Below are 16335 nucleotides of genomic sequence, written 5' to 3' on the forward strand. Positions count from 1 at the left end.
TGGCTTCATGTATCTCTTTTTTATCTCTGTGAAGCACTTTGAGCTGCATTCCATGAATGAAAAGTGCTAGATAATTATAATTTTAGTATTATTAAGTGTTATTAGTGTTAGTAGTAGTATTATTGCTTAATTAACAGGCATGAAGCTGTCTGTCCTCATTAGGGAACAGTACCTCACTCATCTCTACATGTCATCATGTCGATCTGAGTGCACAACACTGAGTATTTCGAAATATGAATGTTGACATTTCTTCCGTTATTTTAGCACCTGCATTAATGAGTTCACAAGAACTCATGTAATCCGAATAGTTGTCTTGTTTCCAGAGAAAGTTCCACACCCACTGTGGATGCCAACGACAGAGAGGGCAAGTGAGATTCTCATCAGCGCCCTGTGGAGGAGGAGGAGCCTGCTGTCTTTTCTTCAGTCACCCGTCACTCCTGCTGTCAGACCACAGACTACAGGCAAGACATGACATACAACAGCAGAGGTGAGTTTGCTCTGGAAATCATGCCTCACTTTAAGCTCCTTTGCTAGAATAAATATGTATGTGCATACTTTTGACTTCTTTCAAACGACAGACAAGTTTTGTTTGGGAGTACTGATGTAACACCTCAGGAATGATAATCGAAACATTCATCGCATTTCTGGTTGGGCAAGATGCTTTCAAACAAACATATTCACCTGTACCAGATCAGATTTATCACATGCGGATATTATTTCAACATAAGTAAAATGTAAGTGACTTATATTCTCCTGAAGAGTCTGTATATTTCTTAAACTTAAACAAGTGGTTGACCTCAGAAGTATTTCTGTTACTGAGATGCTAATAAATTTACAATGACAGGCTGTAAAGTTAGGAGTGTTTGCGCAAAGATGAGTAATACGACACAGTGGGCTTCATGCAAAAAGGTACCTGAGAACACTTTTTATCTTATTTTTGCTCGTATTTGTTCTTATCGTGTTAATACCTTTGTACCTAATACCTACCTATCGTATTAGAATCTTTGGGATTCACAGTTTTCTTATTTTTGTTTTTCTCTTAGGTAAGAGAACATGTTATGAGTAATCGTACCAAGATAAGAGAAGAACATCTCGTTTTCACAGTCCACAAATTGTTGTCCAACACAAGGAAAAATATGTTTTATATGTGAGGAACATTTAAAAATGCAGGAATATAATTTAATCAAATTTAGTTGAGGTTTTAGAGAATTTTCATTGACTGGATTATTGAAGTTCAGGGCTAAAGAGATACTACTATACTCGATCTATTGATCCATATTACTGCAATTTCAGTCACTATGGGTCCCTCTGCAGACCAGTGGTGTAATTTAGCTGAGTATATTTACTCAAGTACTGTACTTAAGTACAAATCTGAGGTTACTTTTACATTACTTGAGCATTTTAATCTCATGCCACTTTCCACTTCTACTCCACTACACTTGAGAGAAAAATATAAATATAATTCACGACTATTATTAGAAAACTACTTTATGAATTACGTTTTACATACAAACATATAAAAGTATAAAAGTGCTGCTGAAAGAATTAGCTGATTAATTAGGGAATAAATTGGCAACTATTTTTTATAATCTTGTGAGTCATTTTTCATGCAAAAGACATGTCATGGTTCCAGCTTCCTATAGAAAATGTATGTATTCTTGCACGTGCATTTAAAATAAATGATTACATTTATCAATTTAAAAAAAGTATGAATACGAATTCATATTAAATTTCTAGCTAAATTTAATGCCTCCTCCTTTGCCTCAAGCACAACATGCCCTGCACCATTCATCCTAACAGAGAGCTCCACAGGTAAAATCTCGATGAAGGGGTATTATTTTAATTTATATTTAATGTAATTTTTAATTTTTAATTTATTTAAACCTTTTTGTGTGTGTACTTTTGTCAAAACGTTTCCTTGAAATCACATTTACTTTAAGTTAATTTTACAGCAGCCGTACGTCACTTTCACTACTACAGAAGTTCTTCCTCTTACAGCTGTTTTGGTGTCCTGTCTGCAGTCTTGACCATGCGTCAGAGTCTTTGCACACGGCACGAAACCTGCACTTATGTTGCTGTTAGGGGGCGTTACCTGTGCTAACAGGTGACTTATGATCAGTGGGTTGTCAGTATGTTGCTGCATGCGGCCCAGTGTGAGGAGTGCACTTTTTAAACGTGACATTAACGTGTTTTAAACATGTGGCTGGCTTCTCTGAACTTCATCTCTGAAACTGCACTCTTCCTTCCTCCTTTATCTCCAGCTCCCGTTCCACTGAGAGCAGTGTTTGTCCTTTGTGTTGTTTTTTTTTTTTTATAATGCATCATTTGTTTTTCCAGGCACTCACAGCAGCACCTGCCAACTGAAGTTTGTCAACTTCGAGTTTAATGAAAACCACAGTTCCCATGAGACAGAGGGGCTCAGCGAAAAGCACCTGGTGCTGCGACGAGGGAAACCGTTCAAAGTGACTCTGCACTTTCGTGGCCGGCCATGGAACCCTCACAGAGAGTGCCTGATCCTGGAGGTCTGGCTAGGTAGCTAAGATGGATTGAGTCCACTAATATTTAAAGCAAGAACGTTTAATTTATGAAAGAAAAAAACAACATTTATACTCTTACATGAAAAATTATATATAGATATATATATATATATATAAAAAGCACCTGTGCTCGATCCAGTACACTCGGGTGTTGCAGCCTTACTTGGCCGGTAGAGCCAGAATAATTAGAAAAATAGTACAACTAAAAATAGTAATAATAAAATGTATATAACATATAGCAGTGTTACAATGTGCTTTTTTTGCTTTTTGTTACAAGCATAAAGGCCAAAATAAAAAACAAAGTGCTTCTTAAATTATACGTAATAATACACTTGTGTGTGTGTAAATGGATAATTGTGTAATGTAGTGTAAAAAGCACCTTGTGGTGTCCTGTACAAATGCAAGTACTTTTACCATTACTACAGGCTTAAAGTGAGACTGTAACTTCAATTGTTTTTGAACTGAGCAATTATGTATTTCATTATGCCTCCGCACCCATGATCGCCATAGCAGGAGACATTATCTTGTCAGGATGTCTGTCTCATTCTCACGAATATGATGTCTCAGAAACACCTTGAGGGTATTTTTTCAAATTTGGCACAATTGTGAAAATGCAGTGAACTGGCACTTGCAACAATGGGTCTTTATGTCAAAGAAAGACTTTATTTTTTTTTTTTTGCGGCTGAGCAGCACAATCGTCCACTTGGACTCAGCAGTGAACTTATTAGATGTTGGCAGTCAAAGGTCACTGTGACTTTGCGTCCGCCTCATTTTCGTAAACTGGATATCTCAAGAACTCCTAGAGGAATTTTACTCAAATGTAAATGTAACTTGGACCAAAGAATGAAAATGATTTTGTGGTCAGAGGTCAAAGGTCAAGGTCACTATGATCTCGCAAAACATCTTTTGAGCCATAATTCAAACGCTAATTACGACAAAACCTCACACAAATGTCTAATAGGATAAAATGATGAAAAATGAAAGTTTCTATCCAAAAGATCAAAGATCAACTTCACTGTGACATCATAATAATATATAAGAGGGAAATTATGCCATTTTTTACTAAAAAAAAAAGATACATAGTCACTTAAGATAAACTGCAGCTGTTTTCTTTCACCTTACAGGCGGTCTGTCGGAGACTATCCCGGTTCAGTTCTCTGATGAGCCATCTGACCCTGAAAACTGGTCAGCCAAAATCTACCCAGGCGACATGCATCATCACTCTGTCACCATCTACGTCTGCTCCCCTGTTCAGTCCTCAGTGGCAATGTACCACCTCCTACTCCACATCATGACCTACCAGAGCAGAAGGAGCTACAGATTAGGGAACTTTGTGCTGCTCTGCAACCCTTGGCTGGCTGGTGGGTCCATGTACTTCTTCCTGTTTTCGTCTACAATTTCTGCTGTTTTGTTGTTGTAGAAGTCATTCCACACCACTGCCTTTCAGATGATCCAGTGTACATGCCAATGGATGCCCAAATAGAAGAGTACATCAAAAGTGATTACGGGCAGGTGTACATGGGCACCCATCTTAACATGACTAGCCGGCCCTGGTCCTTTGGTCAGGTATGTGACACTCTGCGACATGCAGCTGTTGTGAATGTATGATTTATAATCACAACTAAGATTACAGTACAGCTACATTCATTTTATTTGTAAGGACAACACACATTAATCAATATGTCTGTAAATGTGTCAGCGTTAGCCATCTGGCTAATTTTCAACTGTAGTCCTTTGACAAGATGTTTTGAAACCTATAAAATGATTACATAATTACATAACAATAGCAGCAGGATCATAGAGACAGCTAACAGCTCCCAAAACAGGACACAAGCCATGCGAAGCAACAAAAAAACAGCAGGACACCGGTACAAAATAACATTTAGCATTTTAACACAGCCGTGCATGCAGCATGAAGCTACAACACACAACTGAACATGCAGAGCAGCATTAGCAACAAAGAACAGCAATAGACAGAAGCAGAGATAATCTGTTGTGTTTCTGTGTGTGCAGTATGAGCCTGGAGTCCTGGAGGCATGTCTGACGCTCCTGCAGGTCAGCCCCCAGCACCTCAAGGACAAGAACAATGACTACATCCTACGATCAGACCCCGTTTACCTCAGCAGAGTGATCTGCGCTATGGTGAGAGAAAACACTCACACATACTGTATGTGCAATGAATATGCATTCTCTCTCCTGCCAATCCTTCATTAATATTGCCAATAACATGACTGTGCTTTATTGAAGAGCAATTCTTTGCAGCTTCACAGTGAAGAAAGAAAGAAAAGTCAGTAATGTGTCTCCTCCTGTCCAAGGTGAACTGTAATGATGACCTGGGAATTCTGCAGGGGAAGTGGCAGGGCAGCTATGAAGGTGGCGTCTCTCCTACAGAGTGGAGCAGCAGCGCTGACATCCTTCAGCAATGGGTCTCATCCAAATGCAAGCCCGTGTGCTTTGGACAGTGCTGGGTCTTTGCGTCTGTCCTCTGCACAGGTACTTTGAATAATGTATTTATTTATATAGTTTATTTGATAGGGATGATGCAAATTAACATAGTGCAACTTCAGCCTGTTACAAACAAGCTGTCGGAACTGATGGTTCACATATAGAAATTATAGCCATTGCTAGTTTCCATCTCCTGTCTCTAGTAAGACTTAGTAAGAAAAAAAAGAAGATATCAAGATTACATACAATAGTGTAAATACAATAACAGATACAGTAAAACAACACAAATATCATGGTTTCATACACTAACAACACTCAACTGTAAGTTAATAATGCTCACATCTCTGATTTTGCTTCAGCCAACCTTTAATAATTAGGACACAAGAGTGCATTATGCTAAAATCATGAGTTGCATTTAAGTGTTGCTGAGCTTTCTCCAGAGTAAAGCACTTTCTTTGCACCTCATTGTATTTGAATTGAAAAAGAGTAAGACAGTTATGAAAGGTTTCAGTTTCTTAAAGTACCTAACAGGATCAGCTAAACCCACCTAAACCTTGTTTTAGACTGCAACAGTGATGCTTCCATTGGTCTAAAATATTTATTTTTTTCTTCTGGAGGAATAGCGGACTAAAGGACATGGCTTCAGCACGGCTTTAACTTTGCAGTGGGTGGGAGTGGGCAGTAAAAAAAAATAAGCTATAGTTGTAGAATATGTTGTTTATCTGAGTTCTCTGATTTCTTTGCTGCTGCAGTTATCAAACATGATAAGGTCATCAAATGTGCAAAGATGCTGGTCATCATCTTTGCACATTTGATGACATTGTTAACCAGTGTAATGATATATGTGCTAATGATATATGTCCTCTCAAAATCCAAATCTTTGTCTCAAACCATTTAATCTCTCTGGATAAATGATGACATCCGCTCTGTGAGAAGAGAATGTAGACAAGCAGAGTGGAGGGAGAAGACCACAGGACTGCTTGTCCTTTTATATGAGTTATAAAAGACTTAATGACCGCGTTGAATCCAAAAATTAAGGATGCTCGAGCTGCTTATTTTAGTAATCTCACTTCCACAAACAAACATTATCCGATGTTTCTTTTTTAATACTATTGACCACCTTGTAAATGTACCACACCCCACCATTTCCTCACTCTTGGTGAATGATTGTGAAAATCTTTTGTCCTTTATTTTGTTGAGAAAATAAAGCATAAGAGCATCAGCTGTTTCTCCTGCCCCCCTTACCTCCCATACTGAGCCATCTCACATCTGCCCAATTTTACTTGAGCAATTTTCTACAATTTCCTTCAGGGACTTGATTGATGCCTCTTCTGTGATCTGGCTGGCCTTCCTTTAATTTAAATCTCATGTGGAATGTCAGCCTTGTATTTTAGAGTTTTAGAGCCATACTTTAATTTATTTCCTCTGCGGGATGTCACAAATGTTTTTATACATATAGTAGTTTATACATATAGTACACACACATCCTAAAAGTTGGCCTCTGAAACGATGAGTTAAATTACCAAGGACCACAGTGGATATTTTATCCCCTACCTCACTGTGTAATGCTAATCCTGTCTGTTGGATACATAATGATATTGCCAGTTCAACAGTTCTCTGTGGTAAAAAAAAAAAAAATTAATGAACCAAAACTTTGTACCTGCATGGCCATTAGGGGGAGGAGAGGAAATATGTTTTGGAGTTTTTTGTTTGAATGTTTTTGCATTTTGTGTGGATGATGTTTAAAATACCATCTTCATCACTACTTCATTCATTTTTTTTCTATTTTTTTACCAAACAGATTTTACATTTAAGTCCTTAATTTGTGAACAGAGATGATTTCAGTATCCTGTCTAACTCTTTTTTCCCCCAGTGATGAGAGTGTTGGGGATTCCCTGCAGGGTGGTGACAGTCTTTAACGCAGCCCATGATGGCAATGGCAACACGACAATCGAAGAATATTACTCCAGCACAGGGGAAAAGCTCAACATGTCAAAGGACAGCATTTGGTTGGTGTCTCTTTTTCTCAACAACAAAGATGGCAGTTTGTTTTTTTACTTGTTTAGCCATTAGGGTGATTTGACCAAACCCACATTTTTCAGTATATTTTTGTCATTTTTAACATTGACCTAATGAATCCATGCATATTATTTGTCTGTACATGCATGTCCATGTGTATTTGTGTATGCACAATCATTTGTTAAAAGGGCCTGTATATGTGTATTTGCATCCATCCATATCTGTGCGTCCTCCTGCAGGAACTTCCATGTGTGGACTGAGTGCTGGATGAAGAGACCAGACCTCGGTGCAGGATTTGATGGCTGGCAGGTTGTGGACCCGACCCCCCAGGAAAAGAGTGCAGGTGGGTCCAAGCACAAAGTGGGTTTTAGTAACCAGCGTTTGGATTTTCAATTTTCAATTTAACATTTTCAAATGTAAACAGAAATCACATACTTTGCTAGAAATACCTGATCAAAACTGAAGGTGAAGATTTTTTTCTGAAGTAAACAGCACAGAAAATGGAAAATACTGGATAATGTGATTTATTTGTGATTATACAACAGTTAGTAAGCAAGCATTTTGACTTGTCACAGCTGTGACAGCCAACTTTTGGTGAACCGCCGTTCACTGGGAGTAAACCAGCTGTCAACAATGTTACCAGAATGTCTAGTGAGGCAGGGACACACTGGTCTTACACCAACCACAACCGCCATATACACACTGTCTGAGGCGACGGAGATCACGGCAGTGAGTATACACATGCTGGATCGATGTACTGTTTGATCAAACTAACTCATCTGAGTCACACAGGCTGCTGAAGTGACTTTTAACAGTCTTTTATTTCACTGGAAACACGCAGACAGGCTCATTATACTAAGCAGCTGGTCTGCGCATAACATGTAGACCTAGCTTACACCAGAAAGGAGCAAGCTAGTGTGCAGAACTGTTTATGTTGGCAAAGTCAAAAAAAAGATTAAATAAAAAAACAAATCATAATCTGTTGTCACTTATATCTGTTAACTAATAAATGGCGCCCGTACAACTGTCATATTACTGCTGCAACCTTAAGCCTACGACCGAATCACAGCTGTGATGATATACAGTACAACAGCACTCCCTCTGGTGTGATATTGCTTGAATGATAACAAGCTACAATGTAACGATAAAAAACGTCTTTCTCTGCAGGGATATTTTGCTGTGGCCCTTGCCCAGTAGTTGCCATCCAGCAACGTTGCCTCCGTGCCCCCTATGATGCGCCATTCATCTATGCCTCTGTTGACGCTGACGTCATAAGGCTGATCGTGCGCAAAGGACTGGTGGTGGGGCGGAGGGTGGACAGCAAGTGCGTGGGACAGCTGATCTACACCAAGAGTATCAACTCAGACACCCCAGAGAATCTGACACAGATTTATAAGATGAAGAAAAGTAAGACCAGACAGTATTTCTACTTTAAAAAGAAGGCAATTTGTCTAATGTTTTCTGTCTTTGTTCTCCACATGTGTGATAAAGTTTTTTTCCTTATATTCTTTCCCTTCCAGAAAGGAAACCAACAACCACTGGCAGAAACTCAGTCATGAGAGGTCAGTGGTTTTGAGATAAAGCATCTTTACCCACCACCCTGTTGAGGACACCCATCTTTGTTCTCCACATTTTAACATTTTTCTCCCGATTTTCTGTCCTTTTGCACTGGGACAGCTAGCAGTCAAAGGGCCAGTGAATATGTGCGGTTTCCAGTGGCTGTGTAACAAAGCATTTTTTTGCATACAAATACTTTAAAATGGATGCTGTTTTGCAACTTGTAGGTCACCCCTGGAGTTTTTGACCTCTAGTAGTGCTATTGAGACATTTTTTGACAAGTGGGTCCCTGTTTGTCACCTGCACACCTTTTTGTATGCAACACTCAATGCCAATGGCTTTACACTGTTCTCCTGATCTACAGCTGGTGCATCTTATGCCCCGTGGCTGGAAAGTCAATATATATTATGATGCAGATTGTCACTGGTGTTTTTGGTTAGCCAGAAAAGCCAACCCGCACTTTTCTGTTGGCCTCTTGTGGTCTGATAAGGGGATAAATGTGATACCACCGCTTTTTTCATGACAAAGTCTCTCTCCCTTTAGGTGGAAGGACCACTAGAGGTTCTTATGATGATTCCAGAATACCGAAAATGGGATCAAGTAAGTACCTTTCCCACTGGATAAAAAAACAAAAACACCAACACCCACTAACATCTGGCTTTTGTCTTTAGTGTGAAAGGTAACAATCAGCATTCATTCCAGGGTGAAACGACTCTGCAGTAGTCAGGTAGTAACTGGCTGTGTCATTTTGACATTGACAGAAACGTGAAACCTGTGTGGAAGTGCAAAGTTTGCCCAATTTGCCTAAATAGGTATAGCTGCTGATGGAGCAGCAGTGTGACCATAGCTACACAGTCAGCCACCTTCACCCCTCGGCCTGGAAGTGGAAGCTCTGAGGAAAATGCTAAGTTAGCGTTTAGCTAGCTATGAGGTGTTATACTGCGTTCACACAACAAGCGACAATAGCTGCCATTGAAGAGTTGCTCAAGCGTTCGTTAATGTAGTTACGCCGTCACAGGCTCATGTGTGTCTGCTACTTGCCACAAAGTGCATCAACTGGATGTCATCTTGTTTTGTAGCTGGTCAAAAATGATTTGTGCCTCTGATCAATGTCTGAGCCCCATTTTTAACATCGCATTTCACCACTCAAGTGCACCACAGTGTAAATAGAGCTGGCCTAATGTCAGCTAACTTAAATAAATAACACAACACCACAGTTAGATACAAATACATTTGATAAGTTGATGCTTTATCACATCATTGGAGTACCAAAAAAATACATGCCCGTCCGCAGCGATGGTATCGGGCTTCAGTTTGTACCATGGTTTCACCACGTTAGGCTAAGGTTAAGGTTAGGGTAAGGTTTACTTCTCATGATCATAACATGGCTCTTGGGCCATGACAAAGCGGAGAGACGCACCAAAACAACTTAGTAATCAAAGGGATTTATTTAAATTTAAATTTTAAATGAAGTTGAAATATAACATAATCCAAAATAAATTGAATGGGATGTGATTATCAGTAGATCAGTATTGTAAGATATGTTGTGTGAGTGGTTATGCGATGTGTGGGATGTTGTATGGTGTGCAAATTATATGAACAGATTTAAAAAGCAACAGAAGGGCCACATCATCAGGGAGGGGTGCCTGCTGGAGAAGAGACAGAGATAATCGTTGACTCAGCTTATAAAGTGGAGTACTGGGACCAGGTGCTCCCAGAAACACTGATTAACTACTCATAAGAGAAGTTACTAGCAGATCCTGCAGGCAGGGCTGAGAAACCGCAGGGGACATCACAATGTATAATGAATAAAGTGAATGCAATAAGTGAATCATTGTTGCATTTGGCCTTATATTTATTTAGTACGTGGCATTGTAGCAGGGTTCAAGCAACCATGTTGCGTTTGTCTTGTGTTGGTGATGGACACCGTTTGTAGGGGCATGTTATGTAGGGTCCAAACAGGATTTTGCTGCAATAGGTCCCTTTTTTGCTGGTGCAATGCATTAACGCGCCATGAAATCTGTCTGTCTTTCTCCAAATTAGTTTCCACCAAGTTTGAAAAAGAGACTGAATATGTAACAGATAAAAAACAAAGTAAGCACAGTAATATAGTCACTGGCCTCCATGGTGCTTTCCAATGTTTACTGACCTGTTTTCCACTGTGTTTGTGACACCGAACATGAAACATCAGTGGGAAAAAAGCAAACAAACACAAAGGCATAATTGTCTTCTGTAGAGCCAGATACACAGCTTTGGTCTACTGAAAATTGGAGTTTGAAAAAGGAGTTTGTTGCCTATTTTAGCGGGTTTTCCTGCATTTAAAAAACCTGCACATACTTGCTAATTGTGGTGGAAAAGGGGTAATTCTGTCACAAAATATATGTGAACTCACTATTTTGCCTTCAAATGCAAGAGGGTAAATTTAGGTGTTTGCCAGAGAAAGCACTAACACTGTCATAGCGAGGTTCAGTTTCCAAGGCCACCATAACTACTAAAAGCTAGTAAGTAGTAAGCTTTGATGCTTTTTTTTAATGGCAAAATTTCTCTCACTTTTACAGCAATGGAGTGCACTGGAAATACTGGTCCACAGTTTCCTGCAGCGATGTGCGTTAGAAGTGCTGGTCCACAGTCCCCTGAAATGCCTGAGTTTGGAAATACTGGTCCACAGTTTCCTGCAGCGATGTGCGTTAGAAGTGCTGGTCCACAGTCCCCTGAAATGATTCTGTGTAGCCAATCTGGTCCACTCTCCCCTCCAGGTGAAGAAGGTAAGCACAATCTCTGGCAGTGTATGTGCTAATTAGTACTAATATGCTTAGTAGCAGTAACAGTGTGGGAAAATTTTCATTTTTTGATCAGCTTTGATTTTTTAAATCTAAACACGCTTTTGAAGGAATGTCTACACTTTTGGCCATATAGTGTTTAGTCAAACTCAAAAGGCAATGTGTTCATGGACTAAAACTGTCATAAATATGTACAGCTTGCACTAATAGCAGTAGTTTATCTTTCACCTGTAACAAAAGCGACCTTTTCTTAAATCGGTTTATCTGGTAGCTATTTAAAACAACACACACATCTCTCCCTGTTATCCCCAGGAGGACCGTCATCCAGTTTGGATGTGTCCCTAAAGATAGAGGGGATGCCATCATTGGGTGAGAGCATTGAAGTGAGTGTGATGGTCACAAACCAGTCAGGCAGCCCCAGAGTCCTCGTGGAATTCCTGAATGCTCAGCTGAAGGATTACAACAGCAACCCGCAGGAGACCTTCTGGAAGACACACAAAGAAGTGCGCATACAGCCGGGCAAAGGTGAGGACAGGACGGTATGAACGTGTGCAGTAAATGTCACTATAGTTGGACAACCTCATTTAAAGGAATACTTCATAAACAAAAAGTACCATTTATGTGTCAGTAATTTATGCCATGTTACCTTGAATTTTTGAAGAAAAAAACAACTAAGAATCCAAAAAAAGGCCAACTTTGTTAATTAATTGAAGTAATAATCATGACTGGATAAATGAGACTTGGATTATGCTGGATGAGTTGTGTGAGATTTTTTAAAAAGGTGTTTAATAAAGTTTAGCTGTTGTTATATGTGACCCCCCATTATTTTAATTATTCAATTATGTTTGCCGTTATTTGATTCTGCGTTCGCCACAGGCGCACAAGAAAAAAGTTTGTCTTTGCAAATTCAAGGTAACACGACATAAATAATTAATATATAAATGGTCATTTTGTGTTTATATACCTTTAATGCCGTGTAATTTTTAGCACACATTGGTTTTGTCACCGTTCTCTTTCTGTTTGATAAATTCAACCTCTACCGGACAGTAAAACAAACTAGTGGGTTTGTTTTAAACTTCAATTTGATTTGCCTCTCTCATGTTCAGTTTTTCACATCCTTTACATGCTCCACAGTTCTGAAGCTCACCCACAAAATCCCTCCTTCTGCTTACGAGTCGGTCGTGACAGGCGATGACATTGTGAACTTGGCAGTGGTGATAAAGGATGTGACGACCAAAGAAAGGGTCCTGGACATGCAGGAGTTCAACATAAAATCACCACAGATTAACATCGAGGTACAGCAGCATCCAGCCTCCTTCCTCTTCAGCTGACAAATGCATGATGTGGTCCTGTCTGTCTTACATGTTGTTGTTCACTTTGATCTTCTGTCTCCTGAGAGTTGAGATCCATCCTTGACAGGATGAAACTATTTTAATAAAGAGCAAAGACAGAAATTCATATCAAAGAAGAATTCAGCACCAATCACTCCTCTTTATAGGAGAACATAGGATAGAATCACAGGGAAAAACAAAGGGAAAACACAGGTATATATACACGAGGAACTAACCAAGATAGTAACACACAGCTGTGGTAGATGGACACAGGGGACAGGGAAAAATGACATTGAGCATGAATTACCATGGACAAAATCTTAATTTAGCCATTTCTTTTATAATGCTACTGTGACTTTTCTAAAGATCGAAGGAGGGGACAGCATCCAGATGAAGAAGGAGCACACAGCCCGGGTGTTCTTCATCAACAAATTCACCAAATCTCTGAGTGGAGCTGTGCTGACTGTGGAGGGCTCTGGATTGTTAAAGGGCAAACATGAAGCCAGGTGAGTCTGTTTGCAGTTATACTTCAAAAAACACAATAAATCGCCATTCTCAAGTGATGCTTCTGGTTGCACAGCTCCATTGGACAACAGAGTTGTTGTAAAAAAAAATTTTAAAAAAGTAAATCAAGAAAGAAAAAAATCAGTACTGAAGTCACATTACAGACATTTTAAATGAATCTTCTGTCGTGTTTGAGCTGGGAGGATACAACTGTTTGTGGTTAAGGTGTCTGGGGAATGCAGTCTGGGAATGCTGTCAGGTGTGTTTTTGGAGCAGCAGGGACATAATGTTGGTTTGGCCAAATGTGGTTTTGTAGCTCTGTGAGGAGAGTAAGGCGCCATCACGCTCAGGGTTAAACTTAAGAACATATTAATGCAATGGTCCCCTCCTTTTTTTCTATCCTTATTTTAAATGAAAAGTTATTTTCTGTATTGGCAAAGCTGGTTGTGCAAGTATTACATTTTAAATGTGGGAGTGCAGATTAAAAAAAGGAGACAGCAAATGGTTTGCAGGCTATAGCACAATGTTGTTTAAATATATGTGAAAAAGTGTCGATAATTTAATAATTGAATGTAGTGGTGATAGCCATAGAAAAACCATGTAAGACAAGAGATTTAAAAAACATAATAAAAAAGACAGCATAGTTCACATTCATGTATTATTCAGATTTTTTTTTTCTTAACTCAGGCTTTAGCATGCAGTGACATGGTTTAACTTTTCGGTTCAACAAATGTAACCCACTGGAACAAATATGTCTTTAAATCTAGTTGTGCAATGTGTTTGGCTTTGCATATTGAAACACACTTGTCTGTATCTCACTATGTGTGCATTTTCAATTTTGAAAAACTTTTTCAACAAATGCTGAATTTTGTTTTGGTGTGAGAGTGTGTCAGGTTCTTTGCATTGGACTTTTATTTTGGTAAAGGACTTGGTTTCTTTGTCTTTACCTCTTGTTTGCAGACATGAAACATTGTGTGTTTTTCTGTGTTGAAAAGGCTCAGTCTCAGTGGTGTATGCATTTTGCTGTTGCTGTTTTGTATTGTCGGTTGAGTGCTAAATGACATTGAGGTGTGTTTAAATGGGAAAAAATTTAAACTTTAAGTGGAGAAACTTTTCCAGTGAAAGTTTGAAAACTTTCAAATTTCATCTTTTTCCTAGTTTTGTCCTATTTCTCTCCAATTTCAGTCCCCTGGAGCCATGGTGGCTTTTTATTGGCACATGCAATGAAGCAAAAGTTTTACCTCAGAGAGGAATAAGCTCACTAATTAGAGAAAAGATTCAGTAGAAGCATCTAGTTACTGTAAGAGGTAATACATCACGGTGCTAAATACTGGAACAATAAAACGGGTTTGGCATTTGCTTTTTTGGCTTGCGAAAGAGCAGAACGTTAGTTCCGGGATCCGGAAAAATCTCTGTACCTGGCAAAGCATTCATTGAATAATTGGAGATATTAATCAGCACTGCGCCAACATCGCCCACACACACACACACACACACACACACACACACACACACACACACACACACACACACACACACACACACACACACACAGATATATTATGATCGTTTGTGCTGTGGAGCATCAAATATCATGCCAATTGCCCCTTTTATTCATTGTCCAATATTATTACCAACTCTTGTGCAAAACATTACATCTCCAGACTATTTCAGGGCTGCTCTGGAAACATTCTGCATGGGTGCTTGTGAGAGGTGAAATATGAAAAGTTTAAGTTTCTCTTCTCTCTCTCTCTCTCTCTCTCCCTCTCTCCCAGACTGTCTCTCATGCAGCCAGGAGAGAAGATAGAGAAGACGGTGTCCATTATGGCCACTTCACCCGGGACTAAACTCCTAAAGGCCTCTTTCTCACACAGCAACAGCTCCAAAGTCGTTTGCAGGAGCTTCCAAAAAGTCTCTGTCAAGCGTGCATGACCCTGAAGAGTCCATCCTCCCACAAGCTTCAACAAAACAAAACAATGCAAAACAATGCAAAACAATACGTTGCACTTAGGCAATCAACAAGCTTTTTTTATTCTTTTAGTATTTGTTTTTGCAAACACATCTCAGGCCAAAACAACATGTTTGTATTTTTCTGCTAAAGGTATACAGGTAGTCTCTATTCAGTAATCCATAGTAAATAATTTTATGCTTTTTATATGGGATCATACAATATTTTGGTATTTTACTATACATAATGTCATGCTTTAAAAGTGATTTAATACAAGATTATGCTTATAAATGCATACGTGTACTAAACAAGTGGTTCCCAACAGGTGTTTTGCCGTCCAAAAGTGGGTCAAGGATTCATTCTGAATGGACCGCAAGTGACTAGTGAACGTGTCATGTTTGTGAAAAATGCGCTTTATTTTGAGGTACAGTAAATTTCCAGCACAGAGCTTTTATTTGGAAGTGCCATTTCTGTCAACTCTTTACATTTTATGAAAAAATTTAAATATGTGGTAATTTCAACATTAAACTAATGACTAAGGAGAAATATGAACCCCGTAGCTGGACCAGTTAGGAACCACTGAATTATACTACACCCAGAAACACAGTTTATGATTGTAGTATTTCTGGGTTGTAATATTGTATTTTTTTTTTTTTTTGGTTTATTTTGTCTTTTAAATCAAATTTTCTTGGAGATACAAGCATACATCTCCATGACAACTGGGTAAACTCCCTCCGCTGATGAAGTCTGTACAATGTACTTCTGTCTGGTTACCACACAGATGGGCTGGACTAGATTGTCACCTAAAAATGGCCAATTTTGGCTCATAAATGAATGCGTATTTCTCTTTGCTCTGAATGTTCATATATAGAATAATAGACACAGTATATTTTGCAACAGATATGATTCTTTTTCAACATCTTTTTGTGACGTATGAATAAAATGTTAATGTAATGTTAATCACAATGATCATTGAGTATTATCTTGACATACTTGTCACTGAGGACTCTCACCCTCTGGTGGCCCGCATCACAGTAGTTGCCTTTGACTCTCAGCAGTCAATGTGGTCAGTGAGTCAATGCATGTGATTTTACCTTGTAGAGATACTTCACCCAAAAATGAAAATTCAGTCATTATCTACTCACCCTCATGTTGATGGAAAGTCAGGTAAAGTTTTACAGTACACAAAACACTGCCGGATGTTCACAGGAAAA

At 39.0% G+C, this 16335-nt stretch overlaps 1 protein-coding gene across 3 annotated transcripts; it reads left to right on the forward strand.

Moving 5' to 3' along the window:
• The first annotated feature begins 329 nt into the window (after window positions 1-329).
• On the forward strand, window positions 330-16081 carry LOC121947250 (protein-glutamine gamma-glutamyltransferase 2-like). 3 transcript variants are annotated; one of them, XM_088082505.1, is made up of 16 exons: window positions 330-487; window positions 2338-2532; window positions 3662-3898; window positions 3985-4103; window positions 4551-4679; window positions 4853-5030; window positions 6856-6991; window positions 7241-7344; window positions 8169-8408; window positions 8522-8563; window positions 9102-9158; window positions 11117-11323; window positions 11651-11863; window positions 12473-12633; window positions 13036-13175; window positions 14949-16081. In XM_088082505.1, exons 1-16 carry the CDS (start codon window positions 469-471, stop codon window positions 15103-15105), a joined length of 2334 nt encoding a protein of 777 aa, XP_087938631.1. In that variant the 5' UTR covers window positions 330-468; the 3' UTR covers window positions 15106-16081. The 3 variants fall into 3 exon arrangements, with proteins under 3 accessions (XP_087938631.1, XP_042348149.2, XP_087938633.1); XM_088082507.1 differs by lacking the exon at window positions 330-487 and adding an exon at window positions 571-734; XM_042492215.2 differs by lacking the exon at window positions 9102-9158.
• The last annotated feature ends 254 nt before the right edge of the window (window positions 16082-16335 follow it).

Source organism: Plectropomus leopardus, chromosome 9 (genome assembly GCF_026936395.1).
Source record: "Plectropomus leopardus strain MGB_pleo_1.0 chromosome 9, ASM2693639v1, whole genome shotgun sequence".
NCBI lineage: Eukaryota > Metazoa > Chordata > Actinopteri > Perciformes > Serranidae > Plectropomus > Plectropomus leopardus.

What these genes read in the sequence shown, in the direction of transcription:
- LOC121947250 (XM_088082505.1), top strand. An exon ending in GCAGAGTGATCTGCGCTATG is followed by an intron (nt 4,680 to 4,852) that starts GTGAGAGAAAAC and finishes CTCCTGTCCAAG; the next exon opens with GTGAACTGTAATGATGACCT. An exon ending in AAGGGCAAACATGAAGCCAG is followed by an intron (nt 13,176 to 14,948) that starts GTGAGTCTGTTT and finishes CCTCTCTCCCAG; the next exon opens with ACTGTCTCTCATGCAGCCAG.